Below are 23,114 nucleotides of genomic sequence, written 5' to 3'. Positions count from 1 at the left end.
CCTGTAACTACTGATTGTAGGTTGCTCTGGATAAGGGTGTCTAATAAATGCTGTAAATGTAAAACATTAGTCTCCATAGCTGTCACAGATTAGGTGCATCCAAAGGGGTGTCAAGAGGACAGGTCCTTAAGAAGTGTAAACTGAAGAACTACAGCGGCAGACCAAGAATCTTCTAGGATTTTGAATCCTTTTGCAAGGAGAAAAGGACAAGAACTGAAAGACTATTAGCTGGCTACAGCAAGCTTTAATGTTCACAAGCTATGATACTATGAAAATGGGGGTCTCTGCATACCAATATATTACACATCATGCTCATAAAACTCTAGTTATTATTATTTCTTAGAAGGTTCTTTTTGCAATACTTTCATTCATATAATCCAGCTAAATCCACATGATTCATACAGATGAATTTCTTTACATATAATTATATATGAGGACAGTAAGAGTAAACATTTTTATTATGGATAAAACAATAAAATTGTATTAACAACATAATAGATGTAAATAATACCATATAAAAAGAAATGTCTACATATCCAAATATATATGTACACAAATATAAATAATATATTCAAATATATTAACTTAACTAAGCATCACTCAACATGACGTTAGCATTTAAAGGAAACATTACATTCTAGCCCTCTTCCTGGTTCTGATGTGGAGTCACATGATTTTACATCTCCACCCTTTACTTGCTCAGCACAAATTAAACGAATGTGGCGAAATTCCAAGTGCTGAAGAACAAAAAGATTATAGTACGAAACAGTTTACCATTGAAGGCAACCAAATGAAAAGGGCAGTAGAATTTTTGTAATGTTATGCTCCCTCAAAAACATTATATACACTACAAAACAAAATGAAATCAAATGTAAGTTCATCCTTCTTGGCATGTTTTCCCAGACCAAAAGTAATATGGTTTTTGAATCACTTTTAAAGCCAAATATGCTCATGGAGAAGTGTCCATGGAATACTGTTTATCTGACAGAATCCTCTCAATGTCCTGTATGGCTTTTGAAGTTTTCCGGAGGGCGTCTGAAATGCTGACCTCACAGAAATCCTGGTTGGAGGCGTTGACTCTGAGATCACCAATGGACGCAGCACGATCCGCTTTGGCTTTAACAAGGTGGCTGTTTTCCAGCAAAACTGAAATTACAGTGTTAAAGAACCAAGAATATTTCACTGTCTGTGTGTGAACTCAGTATGAAGGATACAGTTGAATCTTTTGATCTTTTCCAGTTCGGCAACCACTGACCTGAAATTATAAAGGGAATTAATAAGGATTAATAATGGCCCACATGGTATTACAATAAATTCGTTATTTACAATTAACCAATTCTGCTGTTCATATCAACAAGCCAGTGTATACAGAACACTGATTCCCCCGCCCTATCGACATTTGATCCCAAACCATCTCAAGAATCTCCTTTCTACAAAAAAGGAAGCCTTTTCCAAAGACGCCCAGTCAGAGATGTATGCTATGTTAGCAGCTAAGTTCACAAATGTATTAAAACTATTTTAAAATGTAGATTTTGAAGTGAGAGGGATTGTGATTGACTCTCATTGTATGTCTTTTGGGAAAATAAAATGTAAGATACAATCTCAACTTCTACCAAGGGCATCAGAAAAGCTGTAGGCCTCAAAACTGTCCACATAGTAAAACGTTATTAATGAGGTCTGCAGGATTAGTTACATTAGTTTTATTTTTTTACCATACAAGTGAGGTGCTTATCATTATAATTTTAACAGATTTTGTCGACCTAGTGTGTGATGTGTGAAACCCTGTTTTTGTCAGTAGGTAGCATAAATAAAAGGCTCACCTGCTTTCTATATGTTTACCGATCTCTGTAGAAGATGGGCGAGAAGAATATCCGCTACCTCTCTCCAGACACGTCTGCTGAACGCTGTGGGACCAGTCTGCTGCTAATGCCACATATCTAATAAAAAAGTATTTAAGTGTTAGTACACAACTAATAGTATTAACATGTCATGTAGGTATAGATGTGTAATGAATAATCGGTACTTGAGATATGGCCCTGGAGCTTCAAAGTTCACCAGCTGCTGTTGTCCACTGGGAAGAGTCAGTTGGCACCAGCTAGACCGGGCTCCCTCTGTTTGGTTCTGGTTATAATCAGCAGTTGTTATGACAGGAATTTGACAAATTTTGTGGCACGTTTTCTTCCAATAATTCACTATATAGATATGCAAGTGATTACTAAAGTGCTTAGAATAACCTGTGAGTATGTGCTCTTGCTGAAATTCCACATCATGTATAACCTGGCCCCATCCCCAAAAACAATCTCTGCACTACCATCAGAGAAGGCCATGAAGTGGCCAGAACCGGGCAAACTGGCTTCCTGGACAAGTTTCAACGATTCCAAAAAGCTATGATCCTGCAAAATATCAGAAAAATGACACATTCAAGATGAAGGTCCTCTCAACAAGGTACGAATAAAACAAACAGAAAAAAAAATCCAGCTTGCCGTGTGCCAGCAGCAGTTCATGTAGGGTAGCTTCACAGAATCTCTGGCCAGGCAGTAACACTTCAAAATCCTGCCAAAAGGCGGGATCAGAGTAGCAATTACATATAGTAAATTTTCAATAAAAAAAATATGCACTTTGTACACACAGTTGTCTCACCTGCTGGCGCGGGTCACCACAGACGACACCGAATACATCTGACCAGGGACATCTGGTGGGAGGTTCTTCAAATAGTACGTCTTCTCCACTGTCTGGAACGGTTTAAGAATCATTCATTTAATTGATTGTCATGGGTTTCTACTTGATTGAGACAAAATCGAGATACGTAGAGTACATAAGTGGGAAAAAAAAAGTGAATTGCCTTTCCAATTTTAGAATTTAGTTACATGACCAAAACTTTGCAGCCTGTCCTATAGTATGTTAACAGACCTGTAAATGCAAAATACGCCTGTTACAAGTCACCCGAAATTGTACAAGAAAGAAAGAAAAAGCTGGAGTTTATGGAGCAAAGAGCCCACCCAAAGCAAGTCTCTCGATAACTAATACACTAAAGTAATACATAAATTAGACCTACTTCACCAGGTACGGATCCTCCTTGATAATGGGTGAAATAATTCACCAAAACTCCTTTTGACCTCATAAGTGAACCATCACCTGGACAAACCTCTACAATGGGGATTGTTCCTTCGATAATTCTGTAAATTAAAAATGTCATAATCACTTTACATTTTCTATGTTGGCAGTATTAGTCTGGTCAGTAAGGCAATAAAACAAAATATACATACCGATATATTATTCCATGACAACACACCACTTTCACCAGATCGGTCTCCATTGCTTCAAATGGTTCTTCGTGGTCAAGCAGCCTGCTAGAAGCATTCCACCTGAATATGAGATGAATGATCAGAACCACATCAGGTACGCGACATGCCAAGATCCTGCACTGGACCGGACATTTTCATGTCGACAGACACGTTGAACGCAGCAGAGAGTGAAAAGCTCGGACCTGTGCAGGTGAGGGGATGAACACCTTAGCGGGAGAGGCAGAGGAGGATGAGGGTTATGGCCACTTTGGATTAACGAAGGGCGTGAGCTGGTCGTTCCAGACCTCAGGCTCATCCTGTGGTGAGCGGCTGCTGACAGGGGGCGCTGCCAGCTGTCTGGGTAACTGAGACAGGAGTGGTGCTGCACCACTGACGTAAAGGCACGAGCTGCACCCATCCTTTGGCTGGAGGGCCTTACTGATGGTCCTGTGACAGTATGACTACCGTTTTTGTCCGAGGCTTGGCTTTCACTGCTCATGTTTTCCAGAGCCTTTGGCATCTCACTTTGGCTGACCCTGCAGTCGTATTCCATGGTGAAATCTTCTCCGGACGAAGAGAGGATCAGTTTTCCACCACCGTCCTTGGAGCGCAAGACCATCTCCCCATCTTGTGTGACTTCAATATAACCAGGGTCCTCCCCAGGCCACTCCATCTCTGACACTCCATCAGCAAGGAGCCACTGCAACGACAAGTCGGAGGTACAAGATCGCCCTTACATTCGAACCTGCCACAGTCACTGTTCGCCATTAATAACCAAGTGACGTGGACTGTGACGGAATTAAAGCATTCTGACATCATGTTCTACAGGAACCACTGTATACAACACACACCTATGTACAACCTTGATGGACAGATACGAAGTCTTTCCGGGTTCCTCGTGGTTGTTGGAACATGCCAAAAGGGGGAACTTCTGACAATAGTTCAAGGGACTGTGCAAAATGGCCTATTGTACTTGAACAAAATTACTGACTATCCAAAGCCAGTCCAAGGTAGGAGACAACCATAAGAAATGTGTCATCTGGACATGAAAACAGTGGAACATTGTGCCCACCTTCTTTTTTTCAGCAGGAATGAGCTCCTCTGGCAAATATGGTCGCGTGGCATATCTGTTCCTGAACTCCAGCACCAGCAGCAGTAAAGCCTGAAAACAGCAAACTGTCAGGGATTAAAAAGGGGATAAATAAAAAGCCACATTTTATATCCGCTGATGCCACCTTCTCACACCAGGGATTTCACCCAGCACTTTTCAGCTGCGATCGGAGTTATTAAGCGAGCGGGCGCCTGTCACGGCTGCCCACTGCTCACCAAGGGTGATGGTTAAATGCAGAGGACACATTTCGTTGTGTCACCGTGAGCTGTGCTGCAGTGTTTCACAATGACAATCACTTCACTTTCAGATGAAGGATTTCTATGACTGATATTTTAATGTAAGTCGCCCTGGATGAGAGTGTCTGTAAAGATGCTTCCTGTGACGTCATGTGTCAATATATCAGAAACGCTGAAAAACAGCGTTTAATTCACTCGTCGCTTCCCTGGTTCTCTCTCCAAAAAGACACTCACAGTTTGTGACTATTTCTACCAGCAAAGTGAAATTAATGGAAAGAAACATCCTCACTTTGTACTCGCTGGTCGCGAACCTGGTTCTCTGGCGGACTCTCTGCGGATCGCGGCCGCGCTTCTCCGCGACGAACTCGGAGCCGCACGGGGCCAGACGGAGCCGGGAGCCGTCGGCGCCGTGCGCGTCCACCGACTCGTCCTGGTACATGACCGCCAACGCGACGCGGGCCATGGCGCTCCGCGGCTTCCCACGGCAGAAACGAGAGCTCGAAATTCCCGCACTTCTTCCCCGCCGGCGCTTCTGTAACCACGAACAGCGCCCCCTGCTGTACGGGAGCATCGACACGAAACCAAGCACGCCGCTCAAACCGCAGCAAGGAACAGAAATATACATTTTTATAAAGATTTATTGCAAGCAAAAACAAAACTGTAAATTATATTTACAAAACTACAAAATGAACATTCCTGCGTATATGGGGCTCATATGATGATGAGAATAATCCGGCAGCACAAGTTCTTCTACAGGCCGCATTTACATTAGGGCAAGAAAGGATCCAGAAAAACAAAAGAGAACCTGAGGTTTAACTGAGGTCTCTCTGTAAAACAACGAAACCAGAGGTAAAAGTCTAAAAGGGTTCATGTGAACCTGAAAAGGAAGACGACCCCTGCCTTTGTGAATTGTAAATGCAGAACCCATCCCCATCCATCCATCCATCCATCCATCCCTCCCTCCCGCCCTCCAAGCGATATGTGGTATAGAGAACAGGCTTTTGTTTTTTTCCCCCATTGTCTTCCCGTGGCCACGAGCTGCTTTTCTTTAGGAAGAGTTAGTACACATTTGATGACGCAACTCAGCTGTCAAAAAAAGGGGAGCGTTGGGCTACATCACGTACACGCCGGTTCTTTGATAACGGGGTGAGGTGTCGCGCTGCGGGACTGCGGGACACTCCGGACCGAGTTCGAAAAAGAACGCACACTGCACACCCTGCCCCGCACTTCATCAAAAGCCAGAGCATCAAACGAGAAAACGAAACCTGCGGGCAGCTTAGTAACACAGTGACTTGTTGAATGCCATGCCGTAAAAACAAGACAGAATTCCGCCGTGTAACTGCTAGCGCTAGATCTCCACTGAACGGCCTTAAAACGATTCCCCTCCAGTCGGTTCAGCACGAAGAGAAAGATGTGCGTGCTGCTCCCAGACAGAGTCTTTTTACATTCGGCTTATTGCTTCCATTTTCGCTCCGACTCGATGCAAAACTTCTCAAACGCCTCTTCAATCTCAGGATCCATTTCATCTTCATCTGTATCTGGAAATAATCTGCAACACAAAACAATGCAAACAAATGAATCAACAGGTTTTTACAACAACTTGGCTCATTTGGGGTCCAAAGTGTAAAGTATTAGTGTTATTAGTATTAGTATTATTGAACATAATTAAAAATGGAGTACATACACAGTTATACTATTATATGGTACAAATTATTACAAAGATTATGCACACTCGGTTTCTTGAGAGTTTATCTCCTCTAGCAGCGGAATTTACTGCAATGCAAGGGGGCGCCACCCAAAATCTTGCCTAGCACTTGTTCGGCTGCGTCCACATCCATCACCACCACAGCTGCACAAAGCCCCCTCTGCTGGAGCGGCAGGGGAGCCGCTTCTTTTCAAAGTTTCAATAAGGCAGCGCTGCCATGCCTGGAGTAAAGCCCAGTTAAGCCCCTTTCTTGTCGATTTGCTGAATCAACAGCGCCCTGGCCCAGCTAGCTGGCATTGTGAGCGGGACAATGACGTTAACCCTGTCAGGAGGGCCCAGAAAGCAGACCTGAAGGGAGCCAGGTGCCGTGCTGCGGGCAGGATTTTAGGGAAAGAGGAGCAGTGCTGCGCGATGAAAGAAAATTGAACTCACGGTTCATTTCCATTCTCCTCATAGTCTGGGAAATATTCCTCTCGATCCAATATCTCCTGATATTTTTCAGAATAATCTGAAGGAAAGAACAGAGGAAACGTAACTATACATTAAGGCGTGTTAATATCCGGATAATATCCAGATGGACGCCCTCACCAGGATCTGCAGCCGTGAATGGCGTTCCGTCCTCCGTATAGAACGTTGGCTCATTCTAAAGCAGAGACGGAAAATGCAGTTAGAGACACGACCAGATGTCAAAGGTCGATGCAGATAATGATGGCCTTGAGGAATCGGGTAGTTGAAGAGTAGTAGATATATAAAGTGATTCTACACTTACCATAAAATAATTAGGGTCATTGTAAGGCGTGGCCTCGCTAGCGGCGGCGGCGGCATGAACCCTCCCCCAGTTACTGGATCTCAGTTCTACCAGCTTTAAGAGCATCTGCCTGACATCACTGCAGAGGACAGAGAAGATCGGCCATCAGACGTGCACCGGAAACTGAGGCGCCTCAGGCTGAGGGAAGCGTCTCTCGCCCTCACCGGCTGCACGTGGCGTCAAGCACCACCCCTTTGATCTTCTGCATGATCTCATCCATGTGGGGTTGTTTCATCTCCTTCCAGGTGTCCTCAAGGACTGAGCCAGTCAACTGAACATGGGGGAAACGCACCGATTAACAGAAGGCTTTATAGGTGACATGGTTAAAATGTTAAAGCTCCCCTGAAATGAAATGTTTTTGCTTTAATATCAGTCTTATGGGTCCCCTAGTACTGTATCTGACGTCTCTGAAATTCAGCCGTGGTGCAGAATTACAGCCACTTTGATCCAGTCCCACAATGAGATTTCATTGGTGAGACACGCCGTTTTGGTGTCTGTAGCTTTAAATGCTAATGAGGAGGAGAGAGGCGGGACGACGAGGAAAGCGGCCTATAGAAGTTGAGGGGGCATTCGTGGAAATGATGTCATCAACACCATTCACCAACCACAATATTTGTCGCAGACAGGAAGTTGTGTCAGCGTTTTTAACTGAAAAAAATGTATTAACTCGCTGGTTCTTCAGAGTCTCATGTGACGACAAAGAAAAAAAAAAGTGCTCATTTTTTACATTCAATCACAGAGCAACTGCAATGCTTCTCACTTTTTAAAAAGCATAAGAAACGGAAGGTAACTTTTCCCCGTATGACAACATAAGGGGACAATTCCAGATCTGCCGCTCTTTAAACAGCAAAGCAGAATGGCCAAAGCACTCTTTAGCCATTACAAGACCATAGACAGGCTAGGGGAACTCGTATTAATGTTAAAAGGGACATTTTCATGTAATGGGACCTTTAATAAATGTATGGAGCAAATAACCTATTGACACTATTAAACCCCACAGAAGTGAAGCAAACCAAGCAACCAAATAATCAATTTTGCTGAATGTTACATACACTACTCACAATACGTTAGGTATAGTGACAGACCGCATTGATGACCAGGACCTAAGGACCTATCAACTCAGACAACGAGATGCGAGGGGTATTAGGGTTTACAGACAAACCATTGCTTTGGCTTGAATGCCAGAGGACTGTTGCAGGTGACGCCACTGACACCAAGGCACCGGTGTGAACGTTTGCAGTGGGCACAAGACCATGTGACCTGGACAATGCAGAAGTGGTCTACCGTTGGGTGTCGGGTCACCTTGCACAGAAATCATGGTCGTCAGCATTGCTGGAGAAAGCAAGGTGAGTGATACGCTGAGGTCTAGGGTTTGCTTTGGTGGAGGAGAAGCAACAGTCTGGGTACATGGCTCAGTCACTGCACGTTGACATCAGAGACATCATAGAACCCACCATCAATTCCACCAGCACACCCCCAATTTTCTGTTCATGGATGATAATGCTCCACCACATTGTGGCAGAATCGTCACAGCTCGATATGGTATGGCCATCAATGTCCCCTGACCCCATAGAGACCCCATAGAGCACGTCTGGGACCAGTTGAAGCAGAGACTGAATGATCGTACCCCACCCCCACGTGACCTGGCAGAACTGCGCGTAGCACTTGTGGAAGAGTTGCCTCAGAACAACATCATGAGGCTGGTGAGGAGCATGAGACGTCACTGTCAAGCTGTCATTGTGGCAAATGGTGGAAACACCCACTACTGACATTGTCAATTTTGGTTATTTGGGGCAATCCCGGTTATTCAGAGCAAATTGGAAAAGCACTCATGTAAATAACAAGTCTCGAACCTTCAGGAGCTTCACGGCGCAGGTGAGGTTTCCATCCACAGGGTTTGAGAAGAGGGTGGTCAGCAGGTCTTTTAATGCAACAAGCAAGATATCTGCCCGCTTTGGAGGCCCATTGGCACTCTTCACCTAATAAAAAGTACAATATGAAGGTACGAGTAAAAATATCCTGCTGACACATGAAGCAGGTTCCGACAAGAAGCCCTACCTCAAGATTTAAGTAAATTTCTCCAAGGAAGAGCACATATGAATGAAACTTTCTTTGTGTTTCTTCATTGCCACAAACTGCTTGGTTTTTCTTTTCAAACTCAGAATGACATCTGTTAACAAAAAAAAAAGTATAACTTTTAATAAACTTTTGACAGCTGCTAGAGCATTTCTCCCAATATCAGGTTCCAAAAAAAATAGTGTAAAATTCTCATCATATATATATAGACAAAGTACTTTATCCAAACGCACACAGATGGATGAACCACCTCACCTTTGTAGCAAAAGATGACGAAAACTGCCATTGGATGGAGAAATTATTAGGTGCTGTGACAGATAATTACAGAGTCGTGCTCCGGTGTAAGAAAAATTAGGGATTGACGTTGACTGACAAATACAATAGAGAAATAAACGATTAATCAAACAGAAACAACTGTAATTTCAGGTATGTGTCATAGACTGAAAATGACACACAAACCTGCATGTAGATTAACTCCACCAGTTCTTTCAGGGTGTCTTCGGTGGTGACCCACTCGTTCAGGGTGGCAGTAATGTCATCAATGTCGACTTCAAATGACCCCGGGGACGAGTTGAGGTGGCTGAGGATACCTTGAACCAAATCAGCCAGTGAGGCCGAGGCGTAGTACTCGTCACCCCAATCCTCATAAACAGGCTCCTTTGAAACGATGTTAAATACAAAAACAGTTGATTGTGATTCTGTTTATAAGATCATAAGACTCTACAGGCCAGAATTTCTGCAGTGCTTTCAATGATATATATTATATAGCAAATGTAATTTGTGTATTGACATAAGCTGAAACTACTGGGTATTTAAATGTGTGTTTACTGCATTGACATTGACTCGGCTTGCTTGAAAATGTGCTGGGAGGGGTTGGACAAGTTATTCCCCAAGAATAATGTCATTTCATATCAATCAACTTACACTCATGATGTTGTAAGTTGATGTTACAGTAATGTTACCATTTCTAAAGTTTCTTGTAATAAAGGCTTGACACCAAACTTCTGTTCTCTACAATAACATAATTCTACATAGAATAATATCTTTCTAATAAGAATCCTTCTTTAAATGATTAAACCCGATGAAACAGACCGAGTATGCGTAGTCAGAGGGGTAAAACTCTGGCGCGTTGGCTGACAGGCTGGAGGTCAGCACCAGGGATTCCGAGCGCTGCGCTTTTAAGGCAGGAGTGCTACTGTTATTCTGTACAGGATTTGAGGTTTTGCTTTGTCTTCTGGTGTCTGCAAAAAAATAAAAAGATTTAAAAACTTGAGTCGTGAATGATACCAGTGGAGCCTTTCATGCACTAGTGCAGTAAGCAGGTTTTAAGGTTTTCTTTCCATCCCTTTTCACTACAATGATATGATCTCAGCAGTATAAAAGACGTGATTAATGCGTATTAATGTCTACATGACGACGGATAAATAAAGCAGCGGCGCTCAAGGCAGATTAGTCGGTCTAAGTGATGCTTGGATCTTTGGCGTTGAAGTGCGTGGACTAAACATAGCCGATAAATCCCAACTCAATAATCAATAAAGCAGCTTTCTGCGGCCAGATCGTGCGCGGATTACGCGGTGGCGGGAGGGGGGAACACGGTCCGAGGCGAGTTGCGCAACCGAACGACGCCACAAGCAACAAACGGATAAACTCCGCGTCTCCGCGGCGCACGTTACCCTCCGCCGGCGGCGGGGAGCTCCTCGGCTGCCGGAGCGGCTCGCGGTGGCTGAACAGCGACGCCTTGGCGTCCTCGCTGCCGAACTCGGGCGCCCGGGGGCTCGACGCCTCCACCAGGCCGGGGTTGCTGGGCTTTCCTCGGACGCGGCCGGCCCCCGGGGCGCGATCGAAACTGTCCGCCATCGCTGCGACCGTCTCAGGCTACCATGCGCTGGGGAGACCTGGCGGCGTCGCTCACTGCGCCGCCGTCATGTTCGAGCGAAACGAAATTGGAGCTGCGCGAGATTCCCTGCTTCTTCCTCCTCCTTCTTCTGCGGAGGCGATGCCCACGGAACGGAATTCCGGGGAGGGACGCGGCTCAGCGCCCCCTGCTGGCCGGCGTAAAACAAGCACAAAAACACTCCAGCCCCAAGCATAACGAAACTTTTACTCCCAATAGTTGAATCGACGTCGGTGGATTTGATGGCGTGACTGATATTGCCACTCCTGTAAAATATTTTAATGCGTATTGTACACATTTCCAAACACAGATATTTGTACAAATTATGTCAAGTGTATCGTGACATGTTCACCAACACACATATAACCTAATCTGAGACTAAACAGCAGTGGGGTAATTAAAAAAAAAAGAAGATCAAACGGTACAACGATCATTAGTTACAACGCGAAATGCCAGAAACGATGGGGACGATCGCATGCGTATTTGGGAAGTGTCCTGGTGATGACGGTATAATTATTACTCGAACACGACGTGAGTAATCAGTCAAGGTGTTGAAGGGAGCTCATCACAGAGCACTCATATATTGGATCTCATGTGGAGTTTCAGGACTTTGCAGCTCCTTGCTTTGCTGCCTTCTTTTTGGTCTTCTTGGCAGGCGACTGAGCAGGTGCTTCGGCTCCTTCCGAATGTTTCCTTTTCCTGTTTTTATTCCTCTTCCTCTTTTTCTTTTTCCCCTGTTCTCCGTCTCCTGCTGGCGCCGGAGAGGCAGCAGGCTTCCCCTTCTCTCCGACGATCTTCTCCTCGAGCACAACGGGTTTCTTGGAGTGCTTGCGCTTCTTGGTTTCAGGTAGAAAGCCTTTCTTCTTTGCCTTTGTTGTGGGACCTTTCTCCACTTCCTCCTCAGCTTTCTTCATCTTCACAAGTTTTGGTTTTCTGAAATTACAGCAAGAATAAAAAAAACAACATTATGGAAGGCCTTTATCAATGAACACCAGAAAAACAGTAGTGAAACTCAAACTTACTGAACACCAAACATCTTCATGACACCCCAGTAAGTATCCTCCATGTGTCCAGACTTCTGAAAAGCCTCATTCTTATTCAGCGACTGAAGTGTGTTACGGAGAGGCTGGAGGTCCACTGCTAGATTCTGATCAATTGAATAATAAAAAAAAACACTTCATTAAAACAAAATTGCGTTCTTATTGTGCAGGTTAGAAACACATTTATAAGAATTCACTACCTGATGGTGGATGGTCTTGACCAAAAACAGGCTAAGCTCCAGAGCCTTGGTCATTTTCTCTAGAATCATCTTGTTTTTCACCTCAAAACCTTTTCCAAGCGTCTAAAGAAAAGAAACGATTGTTTGAAGCCATTTTATGATCTGATGTGCTAATTCAATGGTCAAATATTAATGGGAAGATGCTATAAGAATACATAGCCATAGAATACAATACATTAATACCATGGACATTAGAGGAAAAGCCAGAATGAATTTATATCAGGTTATACTGAAATCTGCCTATGGTTATGAATACACATTTTTATTTAAGGTTCCAACAATCTTACAATTCAATGAAACCATATGTTGATTGTGAAATGTTTCCATTACTAACTAGTGCATCTAGTTTTTCAGTGTTTTCTAGCATCTGTGGCAGTATTACCAAAACCTCCTAACTTAAATATTAAGACAGGAAAGATTCAAGATCAGTTCTCTCTCAATGATTGCACTACAGAAGCTAAATCTAAAGCCCTTCATCTGATCTTACATCAGGTTAAGAAATCCTCAACACTCCAAGTTTTAAAGTCGCCTAACATTACGATCCACATACAAAGATACGGAGCGTTTTGGGAGCTTCTGAAAGTCCTACCTCTGTGACTTTGTCCACTGTGGTCTGGCAGATTCCAGTCCACCGATCTCCAGCCACCATCTTCTGCACCTCATTTGACTGCAGCCCTTTCAACACGACAGCACAAGCCTGTCCCTGGAAATCACACAACCATCGCAAATCTAACCTGTTCCCCCTCATTCGTGCAACCGGCAACAGGATGAATACACTCTCCACCACACGTTACCTGCTGATGCTCTCTGGCTCCCCCTGTTATGTATTCTACTGCTGTATCTAGCAGGTTTTTGCACAAAGTCTGAAGAACACAAAGCGAGAAACATGGAACACATTTTTTACATGGAATGCGGTAAAAGTAAAGTTCGCTGTTTTATGTACGTATCTCACCGGAAACCGGCTGAAGAGATCCATAAACATGGCTCCCGTGAGAGGGCTGTTGCGGCGAGTCATGAAGGAAACGAGAGCGTCCGTATAGCGGGCAGTCACCCGCTCCACGTCAACGTTTCCCATGCCTCCGACCTGGAGGTCAAGAAACAATTAAGGCTGCTTCAGACATGGAGGACCTTCCAGGTCAGTTTCAAACCACACATTGCTACTGCCAGAGTATTTTTGGTGGAGAACGAAAGCCTACTCAGCAGAGTACATGTTAAAAAAATGAGTAGAAAGCTGATCAATGTGGACGTGGACACCAAGGGGTGCAGGGATTTACTCAACCTCGACTATTTCTGCGGTCTTCCCCTCTTCACTCGTGTCCCCGGAGTCTGTCTGGGCTTGCACGCCCCCTCGTAACACCTTCAGCAGGTAGAGGGACGCACTGTTTCGGGGAAGAGGAGGACACCACACAGCCATTGTCACATCAAGAACAAAACAGCTTCATCGGTGACAATGCAGCTCAGAGACAAGTGAGACGTGTGGCACATACCTGAAATAGAAGAGCGAAATGGAGGAATCGGACAGCTTCTGTGCCCGGCTCAGTAATTTCTCCAGCATGTCATGAAGCTCGGCCTGCCGGTCCTCCACGTTTTTGCAGTACTGCTTTCCCCGGCACAGCTGGTTTCTATGAAAAATAAAAAATTGGGTTGGGCATAATTTCTGCACAAATATATTGGTTATTGAAAATTCTCAAATGCGGTCTACTGATAGCAATAAATAAAAAATATATATTCATAGTTCATAGTTGGGGTCCTAGTGGACCGGAATTGATCTCTTCATTGATGGTAACTTGAAAGCACGTTGTAAGTCACTCTGGATAAGGGCGTCTGCCAAATGCCGTAAATGTAAATGTATATTGCTGATGCTATATGATGAAATTGCTAATTTTAATAGTTTTAACAAGCTCCTGTTCTTATTATCTCAATTTCGTGTCAGGGAAACAAATAAGAAGGCCTTTTAAAAGACTTGCAGCAATGTTTCTCCAATGTTTTCTAGCACCATCTACTGGCCCTTCCCCAAAAATGCAGGTCTAAAAATTTTATTTTTTAAATTTTATACTTTTATTTTTTTAACTCACTGGCCAAAAGGTAAAGATGGCTACTCTGGTACGTTCATTATTATTGGTGTGTCCATGATTAAGACGAAAGACTTTTGCTCACCTGAAAATATCAGCAGCTTTGCGTAGGAAGTCCTGCTCCTGCTGCTCCGTCTCAGAGCTCATGCCGCTCTCGATAACGGCCAGCAGCGGCTCAATCATCCCCAGCACTAGAGGGCTGGTCGACTGCCTTAAGAGGAAAATCTCCACAAGATCTAGCACCTGGAACCAAAAAAAACATTGCAGCCATCCAACTGATGTGGTATAAGTGTCGAAAAATCGTGAAGAACTTACCTTGATCTTAAAGTCCCTGACAAGGGTTTTCTCCTTCCGCAGTCGCTCCTTCTCCTCCTTCTTGGCCTGGATTTTCTTCTTCTGTTCTGCGAAGAGGCTGGCAATGCTACTGTCCAGCTTCATCATGGCCTCATCATCCAGCTCTTCATCATCACTATTGTCTTCCTCAGTGGCCTACAGAAGAGGGCCTCTGTGAGCGATGAATCAAAGAACTCTGTAGTTACAATAAAACAACGAGTTGAGGCTCTTTACCACAGCACCGCTGCCTTGTAACACTTTCATCAGCTCTAGACGAAAGTTTGGATCCACTTCATCTTCCATAGCTTCATCCTCTTCTTCATCATCATCTGACGAATCCGACTCATCACCATCCTGAGCAAAAAGAAAATCATTTCTGGTGTTAAGTCACCCATTGTAAGGGACGTAGTTCATATCAGATTTAAAGCAACTTGCCTCCTCCTGATCTTCTCCTTTTGCAGTTGCCTCCTCTTTTCCTTTTTCCTTTCTGGGCTCGTCTTTCTCATCAGTCACTACGACTCCGCTTTCTTCAGAATCTTTCGTGGGATCCAACACCTTGGATAAAACCGCATTTTACCAACCCATCAAAGTCTCAACTTCCCTTACGATTAAAAAAAATTAAAACCATGACCCACATCCAAGATGGCGCTGATTGCATTCTGGGTGACGTGAGGGCAGACACGCGAGAAAACTGTCTTGCAGATGGATCGGATGAGGCGGCTGGGCTGAGACAGGAGGGACAGAAGGATCTCCACCAACACCTCCACCCAATGGGGCTCCTCCCCATCATCCTCTGCTACAGACGGAAATACAGTCAAATTCTATAGCGTTGGGATTTTAATAATGCCTCATGATTTAATGAGAACATTTGATTAAAACATTTGATTTTTGATATTTTACAAATTTCACTACTGTTTTATAGAGTAAAATTACTGTCGAGCCACGAACAAACATTTGATTCTGATAAACTCATTTAAATATGACTAGAAAAAAGGCTCCTTGATTGCTTCAGCACCACAGAAAACTTACTGCTAGCCTTCTTCTTTCTCGCCTTCTTGGCCTGAACTTTAGCCACGCAGCTCTGAATGTCATGTATAAGTTCCACACTCTCCTGTGGAGACTGAGCAGAAATATTCCTCTAATGATTACTGCCACATCATGACACTCAACGTTTATTAATGCCATTAAAACACTGAAGATGATAAATCCACCCCTCACCTTGAAGAGGTTCATGCCGACCAGCAGAAACAACTGCTGGAAAGCCGAGACCTCAGGACTCTGGGACTTCTTAGCTTTTTTCTGAAGGGCTTCAACAGACTGGATCATGCTGCAAAAAGGTCAGTACAAAAACAATGGCTTATGAATAGGCCTGCACGATATTGGGAAAATATGCGATATTGTTGAATATTGCGATAACTATATTGCGATATAACATTTCCCTAGAGAAATGCTTTTTAAATTATTATTATTAGCTATTAAAAAAATATTTATATATGTAATGATCATACTAAAATAAACAGGTAATATATATTCATCTGATCTAATTAAATCTAATTCAGGCTGAAAAGAAAATGTCAAGGAAGTTGCAAATATTTAGACTTCAAAACATTATGAATGACTTAAAACCCTCAGCAGATATTCAGATTTTTTTGTTCGCTGTTACCAACCAACACAATATGAATTGCTTTCAAAGATTACTTTTTATTTACATGTAACCATACACTCATCAAGTGTCTTAAAACAATAGCATATTTTAAACAAACTATTTTCCTTGACTGTTTATATATATTATTATTAAACAAAATAGGGTAAGCAATAAGCACGATTACCCATCCCAGGCCTTCCTCTGCTCAGGGGTGAAAGAAAGGTGGCACTGAAGGCATTTCGGCTTGCCAAGGAGCAGGTCTGCATACTGAACCAAGCTGGACAGCCACATGCAGCCATCGGCCTTGACTCCCAGGACGGGTTTCTTGTTGAGGGTCTCCACCTTTGTGGGTTCACCCAGCACCGGTAGGTGGTTCAGGTGATGAAGAAGCCTGCAGAGCAAGGACAATGGTGGAGACATGACATAAAATGAGTGGAACGCCCCCCCCCCATTTTCCCAGTAAACATTCACTGAAGTGGAATACTGCACCCAAAGAAGGCATTGACTACAACAGCACGGCTCTTCTCATCCAAGGGCACTGATGGGACATTTTCTGTCTCTGGTATATCAGTAGATTTTTTTTTGATGACAAAAAATGCATGGCAAAAAATGAATCTGGAAAAGAGAAGACAGAACACTTTAAAATATTGTCCATTCCTGGCCATATTGATCACATCACCAGAATTGTCCTTAAACTTCACTATGTAGGAACGTTCTCTGGCTAGCATGAATTTTGAATCTGCCATAGCTCTGACGGCACACAAAATACAGCGGTTTAACACATTTTAAATTTTCACAGCCCAAATTCATATATAATAATGACTTGTATATTAATGAGCAATGCTGAAAGTTTAGACCCTTTCGGTGATGAGAATGTTATTTTGATAGAACGTGTTTTCATATAAATGCCTGAAAATATGAATAAATGTACTGTAAGAGTGCTGTTACAAAAATCTGTCCGTGTGCAGTCTTACCTGGCAATGTCCATCACGAGGTCTTCATCTTTCTTTACTTGGTTGTTGTCCACAATTGAAGTAAGTCGAGGAACGATCCACTTCCGAAGACGGAAAATTCGTTCTACATTGCTGGCGAAAAGAACCATATCATTTATATAATCTAAATCATTTAAAAAAAGATTAAATAATTAGATTATTCAAAATGCTAAACTCACACAGCTTCAGACTCCTGTTTCTCCTTCTGCCTGCGGGTGACAAAGTCCAGACAGACCTCCATCTTGGGTTCCAGAAACATGTCCTTCAGCCAGCCCACATAGCTCTTCAGGGCCTCAGGCCCGAGGAACTCCACCACCTTCCAGTGTGTCGGGATGACAGGGTGGCCCTGATTGGTCAGCAGAGAGAAGCCCACCACCACTGCCAGCTGCCGATCTGAATCCGGGCATCCCTGCAGGAACGCTGAGACGTATTCATCCATCTCTGGAGTGAACTTAAACCGGTCTGGCAGCTTTAAGACCAAGAAATTCAGTCAGTCACGCACCATAACATGTAGGAATAAACACATATTCGTATAACATGGAATAAACGCAGCTCATATAATGATTAAATATTATATAAAATAAAAACATTTTTAAAAATTCTCTAAAACATAACCTTAAAACCTTACCTGAGCTGAAAGCACATGTTCCCCATATTGTTTCATGACCTCTCCAGTCAAAACATTCTGAAGTTGCTCTGTGGACAAATGAGGCAAGGCACTTCCCAGCAAGCGAAAGCACAGATAACTGGACAAGAAAACAAAAACGTAAAAAACATGACAAGAACATTGATGGTTCACGCCTTCCTACATATTCATTTTGAAAGTACAATAAACATTTTTTGCACAGCAATATTTTTTAAATGTCCCCGACATGAACAATTATTTTTGCTTATTTGGCGCAGAATTACAGCCCCACAATGAGATTTCCCCAGGACACGCCGTTTCAGTGTCTGTAGCTTTAAATGCTAATGAGGAGGAGAGAGGCGGGACGAGGAGGAGAGCGGATAATAGAAGTTGAGGGGGCATTCGCGGAAATGATTAATACAAACCATCTGAGCTGTCGCGCTCTAAACAGTGAAACAGAATGACAAAAAGCCTTCTTTACATTCCATTTATATCTATTGTTAGGACCATACACATGCTAGGGGAACTCGTATTAACATGAAATAATCTCACAAAGTGACATTTTCATGATAGGGGACCTTCAACCCTACAACTAGTAACAATCACACTATATATAATCCAGACCACTACACAAATCATAATTGCATTCACACTCAGAAGCAGTATGTTTGTGAAGTGATGACGGTTGGTGACTCACTGAGATGGTCCTGTCTGGTCTTTCAACAGGCCGTTTATAACAGCCTCGCTCCAGAAGAGCTGAAAGCTGCCCTCCCTCAGCGAGAGCTGCAGCAGGTCGCCAGCCACTGCCGGCAGCAGGCGCTCCTTCTTCATGGACTGAGCCGCCATCTTCAGCACCTGTACCAGCCTAAAACCAGGGCAAAATACGAGTTCACAATATTACGCATCCGCGTGGAGGGCTACGAATGCCACATTAAGTAGATAGATGAGGGAAGGTAGAGAGCATGCTTTGCATGTATGAGGTCCCCGGTTCAATCCCCGGCATCTGCAAGATGCGCTTTTGGGGCAGCGGTGGCCTAGTGGTTAAGAAAGTGGCCCCATAATCAGAAGGTCCGCCAAGGTGCCACTGAGCAAAGCACCGTCCCCACACACTGCTCCCCGGGCGCCGGTCATGGCTGCCCACTGCTCACTCAGGGTGATGGGTTAAATGCAGAGGACAAATTTCACTGTGTGCACCGTGTGCTGTGCATCACAAGTGACAATCACTTCACTTTAGATACATCAATAAGTAGATAACATCGACTCAAAGTGATTATTATTGTCCTCGTTGTACACAGCAAGCCCAGCACAACCTTCATTTACAAGTGCACTGCCTGCTAGGCCACCACTGATATCTTTTTTTCTCATAATTTTTTTTTATTATTAATAACCAAAAATGTGTCATGATTTTGTTAATTAGGACTTGAATTCTAAAACTATTGTTAATAAATTAAATGTTGAAATATTTCACAATTTATTCAGTGCACTGTCAGTCTGACCCATCAAAGTGGGCGGGACTAACGCTCACCTAGCCTAAACGTGTCAAGGTTTGGTGTCCTTTCCAACCTCACGCTACCATTCCCGTGTGATTGTTGCAGCAGACTGCATTGAGGCAGGGGAGACTGAATATGTAGCCGGGTAGGGCAGAAGAATTTTGCTGAAGTAGTTGAGCAATATCTTGAATTGTAGCGCCCATGAAAATTAATGCTAATGCTAAATTAGCATCAGTCCCGCCCACTAACTAAGAAGTAATTCATGGAGCTGGCTTTAAACCTGATGATCTCTCAATAAAATAGCATTACCATCTTATTTCACAAGATCTATACCATTACTCTGAAACATATTGGCCCATAAAAGAGCACCGCTCACTTAGGGATGTTTTCTGAATTGATCACTGAAGTGCTGCCCAGGAGTTTCTTTAGTTTTTTGGGTTTCAACACATCAGGGAACTTCTGCATGGCCACCAGGAGCAGCTCCAGGTGCTCTGGGGAGCTGAGGGCCGCAGTCAGGTCAGTCTGAAGAGCTCCCAGCAGGACCTCCTCAAACACCTCCTGTGGGGTCTGCATGGACCAAAGCACACACACACACACACACACACACCAACTTAATAATCTGGGCAAAATATAATCAGATACAATCCTCACACAATCACCTTAAGATTTTCAATCATTTTTCTTTTCCATCCAGTACTGAACCTCACCTCGGATAATAGATCCACCATGGTCTTCCTCGGCAAGTCCTGTAGGTGCTCCCTGTACAGGGAGATCTTCTGAAGCAGCCGCACACATTCCAACAGGACCTGAGGCTCCTGTCCCACAGACAAAAAGGGTTAAAGTCGCCTGTGACACAGAGCGGAGACAAACACACTCCTACCTTTGCAAGACGTGTGGACTGGGACAAGGCAAGAACGCCAAAGAAATTCCCAAATGCAACATTTCGGACTTGTTTCTGTTAAAACATGTTTAGAGGATTTCAGTAAAGTAGCTCAGTAATAAAAGAGAAATAATAATAATTTAAAAAAAAAATAGATTTCTCACCTTGTTCACAGTCTGCAGATTATGCTTTCCCTTAATTTGGTCTAGAATGGTTTGAAGTCCAATGTCTTCAAAAACACTTAAGAGCTGTAATCAAAGTTGAGAGAAGTGCACGATGAATACACACACACACACACACACACACACACACACACACACACACAGCAGAACTCACCTGAGCCAGAGCCACACTGTATCCACAGCGAGCCGCCTCTCTGCCGTGGGCCAGGCCGTCGACCAGTCTCTGGAGCGCGTACTTCAGCTCATCTGACTGGGACACAAAACCACCAGCATAATCACCAGCAACATCAGTGTTTGTTCCTCCAAGTAAAGTGGGCACCATCATGTTCGGGCATGTAAAAAACAGGACTACAGAGCTGGGAAAGATAAAGGATTTCATGCCTGGAAAGAGCACTACAGATGCCACATTTGTCTCAGGATGTTGACGGGCTAGTACAGAGAAGGTCAGAGGGAGCAGTGCTGGGTCTTTGCCAGAGTGCCTACAGGAGAGGATGTGTGGAGTTGCAGGGAAGTACGTCTAAGGGGTGACGGCAGTGTGACAGCGGTCCGGGTGATCCACACGGACCCGACCCTCCAAATGTCCACTGTTGCAGTGAATGGGTTACTGTTACACTGGTTATTGCACAACGCACTTTAACAGAACACATATCCACTACTCACCATGTCTGTCTCATGTTCTCACTGAACATAATATCTTGCTTGCCTACTTTTTTTTTTCTTTTACTAATTTTGCAATCCTTACTCTTATTATCTCACTTATTCCGGGTGTTTCAGGGTGCATTTCACTGCGTGTTATACTGCTATAACTATGCATGTTACAAATTAATGTTGAATTGTGTAAGGTAGAGACATTTTACACCATGCATTAGCTCAGTCTTGGAGTTAAGAATGCTGACATTTGCCTTGGAGGTGATTTAAAATTGAGAGCTTTCCAATTGAAAGGTTTTTAAAGAATTTGGAACTTTGACGTTTACTGTGGAGGCTTTTTTTCCCAGTTTAATTCGGCATTGATATTTTTTTTAACAAGAATTCAATAAGGCGTTTATTAACGATACAGGCACGTCCAACCCACGTGTTTAAACAGCACATGGACACGTTTAATAACACTAGACAAAAGTATACTTCTAAAACCAATCGGTACAAAAATAATAACCTAAAGATCAGACTCCGAGCCGTCTAAAACTTTAATTAATTTTAAATAAGTCGTCTATGTACCTTGTCGATCTTCTTCAGATACGCTATAAGACCCTCAATGGCCTTAAGACGTATTTCTCTCTCAGGTTTAGCTATATCCCAAAAGAAATCCAGAAATTCTCGGTTCTTCTGAAGAATCCCTTTGGAATCGGTGACTTTAGGGCGAACTGGTTCTTTCTCCACTTCGTCCATGTCTTCGTGCAATGTTACAGCCATGCTGTTAGATGTGCGCAGCAACGTGACCACGGCTCAGGAGGGAACGAAGACTTCCGGGTTACTGTTTATGTCAAAATAAAAGCGCTTCAAAATAAGAGCACAGAGAGTTAAAATAAAAGGACTATAAAGTAAAAGTGAAGTGATTGTCACATGTGATACACAGCAGCACAGCACACAGTGCACACAGTGAAATTTGTCCTCTGCATTTAACCCATCACCCTGAGTGAGCAGTGGGCAGCCATGACCGGCGCCCGGGGAGCAGTGTGTGGGGACGGTGCTTTGCTCAGTGGCACCTCAGTGGCACCTTGGCGGATCGGGATTCGAACCGGCAACCTTCTGATTACGGGGCCGCTTCCTTAACCTCTAGGCCACCACTGCCCCTAGTTATTACTATGTTATTTCTTGATCCATTTCAAACCAAGAACAAATTACAATCACCATCTTTTGAGTGTAAAGACTTAGACTATCACTGACATTTCAATTAAATGAATTCACTCAATATTACTATGAATGTGAAAGTGATTGTCATTGTGAAACACTGCAGCACAGCACATGGTGACACAACAAAATGTGTCCTCTGCAATTAACTGCATTTAATTGGGGCAGTGGTGGCCTAGTGGTTAAGGAAGCGGCCCTGTAAGCAGCCGGTTCAAATCCCGTTCCCCAAGGTACCACTGAGGTGCCACTGAGCAAAGTAACATCCCCACACCCACACGCTCCCGAGCGCCTGTCATGGCTGCCCACTGCACACCAAAGTAATTGGTTAAAAGCAGAGGACACATTTCGTTGTGTGCACATTTCGTTGAGGGCACATTTCGTTGGTGAGCAGTGGGCAGCCATGACGGGCGCCCGGAGAGCAGTGTGTGGGGTCGGTGCTTTGCTCAGTGATACCTTGGTGGTTCGGGATTTGAACTGGCAACTTTCCTATTACAGGTCTGCTTCCTTATCCGCTAGGCCACCACTGCCCCTGTAATATGCATATCAGCAGTACTTCTGACATCCCCACCTCCACCTCTGTAAACTTCATTGGTGCCCTGTCAACAGCATGAAACTCCATAGAGAGCTTAAACTTAACCCTGTCTTTGCACAGGC

General features: G+C 43.8%; 3 protein-coding genes across 5 annotated transcripts; all 3 read right to left on the bottom strand.

Moving 5' to 3' along the window:
* Window positions 1-229: 229 nt before the first annotated feature.
* On the bottom strand, window positions 230-5,785 carry c11h5orf34 (chromosome 11 C5orf34 homolog). Of its 2 annotated transcripts, XM_028996811.1 has the most exons (12): window positions 4,921-5,785; window positions 4,357-4,446; window positions 3,488-3,984; window positions 3,267-3,365; window positions 3,056-3,176; window positions 2,641-2,732; window positions 2,484-2,553; window positions 2,235-2,393; window positions 2,024-2,121; window positions 1,821-1,937; window positions 1,215-1,255; window positions 230-1,146 (listed from the first exon to the last, which is right to left on the bottom strand). In XM_028996811.1, exons 1-12 carry the CDS (start codon window positions 5,254-5,256, stop codon window positions 950-952), a joined length of 1,917 nt encoding a protein of 638 aa, XP_028852644.1. In that variant the 5' UTR covers window positions 5,257-5,785; the 3' UTR covers window positions 230-949. The 2 variants fall into 2 exon arrangements, with proteins under 2 accessions (XP_028852644.1, XP_028852645.1); XM_028996812.1 differs by lacking the exon at window positions 1,215-1,255 and having other exon boundaries at window positions 988-1,146.
* A 146-nt stretch (window positions 5,786-5,931) lies between these two features.
* paip1 (poly(A) binding protein interacting protein 1) lies at window positions 5,932-11,238 on the bottom strand. Its single transcript, XM_028996813.1, has 11 exons — window positions 10,894-11,238; window positions 10,313-10,461; window positions 9,680-9,877; window positions 9,476-9,588; window positions 9,203-9,314; window positions 8,998-9,123; window positions 7,309-7,415; window positions 7,106-7,223; window positions 6,925-6,979; window positions 6,769-6,844; window positions 5,932-6,180 (listed from the first exon to the last, which is right to left on the bottom strand). The coding sequence occupies exons 1-11, from the start codon at window positions 11,075-11,077 to the stop codon at window positions 6,084-6,086; spliced, it is 1,335 nt and encodes a 444-aa protein (XP_028852646.1). The 5' UTR covers window positions 11,078-11,238; the 3' UTR covers window positions 5,932-6,083.
* A 110-nt stretch (window positions 11,239-11,348) lies between these two features.
* On the bottom strand, window positions 11,349-22,072 carry mybbp1a (MYB binding protein (P160) 1a). Of its 2 annotated transcripts, none has more exons than XM_028995896.1 (27): window positions 21,828-22,072; window positions 20,767-20,862; window positions 20,595-20,678; window positions 20,431-20,505; window positions 20,258-20,365; window positions 19,927-20,117; window positions 18,758-18,925; window positions 18,064-18,181; window positions 17,615-17,904; window positions 17,418-17,528; window positions 16,933-17,058; window positions 16,628-16,834; window positions 16,017-16,125; window positions 15,828-15,918; window positions 15,434-15,594; window positions 15,234-15,353; window positions 15,033-15,152; window positions 14,781-14,954; window positions 14,551-14,708; window positions 13,881-14,015; window positions 13,673-13,772; window positions 13,346-13,477; window positions 13,188-13,256; window positions 12,983-13,096; window positions 12,355-12,456; window positions 12,137-12,261; window positions 11,349-12,047 (listed from the first exon to the last, which is right to left on the bottom strand). In XM_028995896.1, the coding sequence occupies exons 1-27, from the start codon at window positions 22,020-22,022 to the stop codon at window positions 11,717-11,719; spliced, it is 3,810 nt and encodes a 1,269-aa protein (XP_028851729.1). In that variant the 5' UTR covers window positions 22,023-22,072; the 3' UTR covers window positions 11,349-11,716. The 2 variants fall into 2 exon arrangements, with proteins under 2 accessions (XP_028851729.1, XP_028851730.1); XM_028995897.1 differs by having other exon boundaries at window positions 15,434-15,591.
* Window positions 22,073-23,114: the final 1,042 nt, after the last annotated feature.

Source organism: Denticeps clupeoides, chromosome 11 (genome assembly GCF_900700375.1).
Source record: "Denticeps clupeoides chromosome 11, fDenClu1.1, whole genome shotgun sequence".
NCBI classification, from domain to species: domain Eukaryota; kingdom Metazoa; phylum Chordata; class Actinopteri; order Clupeiformes; family Denticipitidae; genus Denticeps; species Denticeps clupeoides.
Note: the sequence above shows the minus strand (reverse complement) of the source record. Positions and strands in the feature narration are given on the sequence as shown.

What these genes read in the sequence shown, in the direction of transcription:
- c11h5orf34 (XM_028996811.1), bottom strand. Translation starts at nt 5,256, where the DNA reads ATGTATATTTCTGTTCCTTGCTGCGGTTTGAGCGGCGTGCTTGGTTTC. An exon ending in TTCCTGCTGAAAAAAAGAAG is followed by an intron (nt 3,985 to 4,356) that starts GTGGGCACAATG and finishes TTGTCGTTGCAG; the next exon opens with TGGCTCCTTGCTGATGGAGT. An exon ending in GCAAGAGCACATACTCACAG is followed by an intron (nt 2,122 to 2,234) that starts GTTATTCTAAGC and finishes GATTATAACCAG; the next exon opens with AACCAAACAGAGGGAGCCCG.
- paip1 (XM_028996813.1), bottom strand. Translation starts at nt 11,077, where the DNA reads ATGGCGGACAGTTTCGATCGCGCCCCGGGGGCCGGCCGCGTCCGAGGA. An exon ending in CGTCATCTTTTGCTACAAAG is followed by an intron (nt 9,315 to 9,475) that starts GTGAGGTGGTTC and finishes TTTTGTTAACAG; the next exon opens with ATGTCATTCTGAGTTTGAAA. An exon ending in GAGGAGAATGGAAATGAACC is followed by an intron (nt 6,181 to 6,768) that starts GTGAGTTCAATT and finishes TTTGTGTTGCAG; the next exon opens with ATTATTTCCAGATACAGATG.
- mybbp1a (XM_028995896.1), bottom strand. Translation starts at nt 22,022, where the DNA reads ATGGCTGTAACATTGCACGAAGACATGGACGAAGTGGAGAAAGAACCA. An exon ending in AAAGCTGCTGATATTTTCAG is followed by an intron (nt 14,016 to 14,550) that starts GTGAGCAAAAGT and finishes TATTTTTCATAG; the next exon opens with AAACCAGCTGTGCCGGGGAA. An exon ending in AGACCGCAGAAATAGTCGAG is followed by an intron (nt 13,478 to 13,672) that starts GTTGAGTAAATC and finishes CTTGACCTCCAG; the next exon opens with GTCGGAGGCATGGGAAACGT.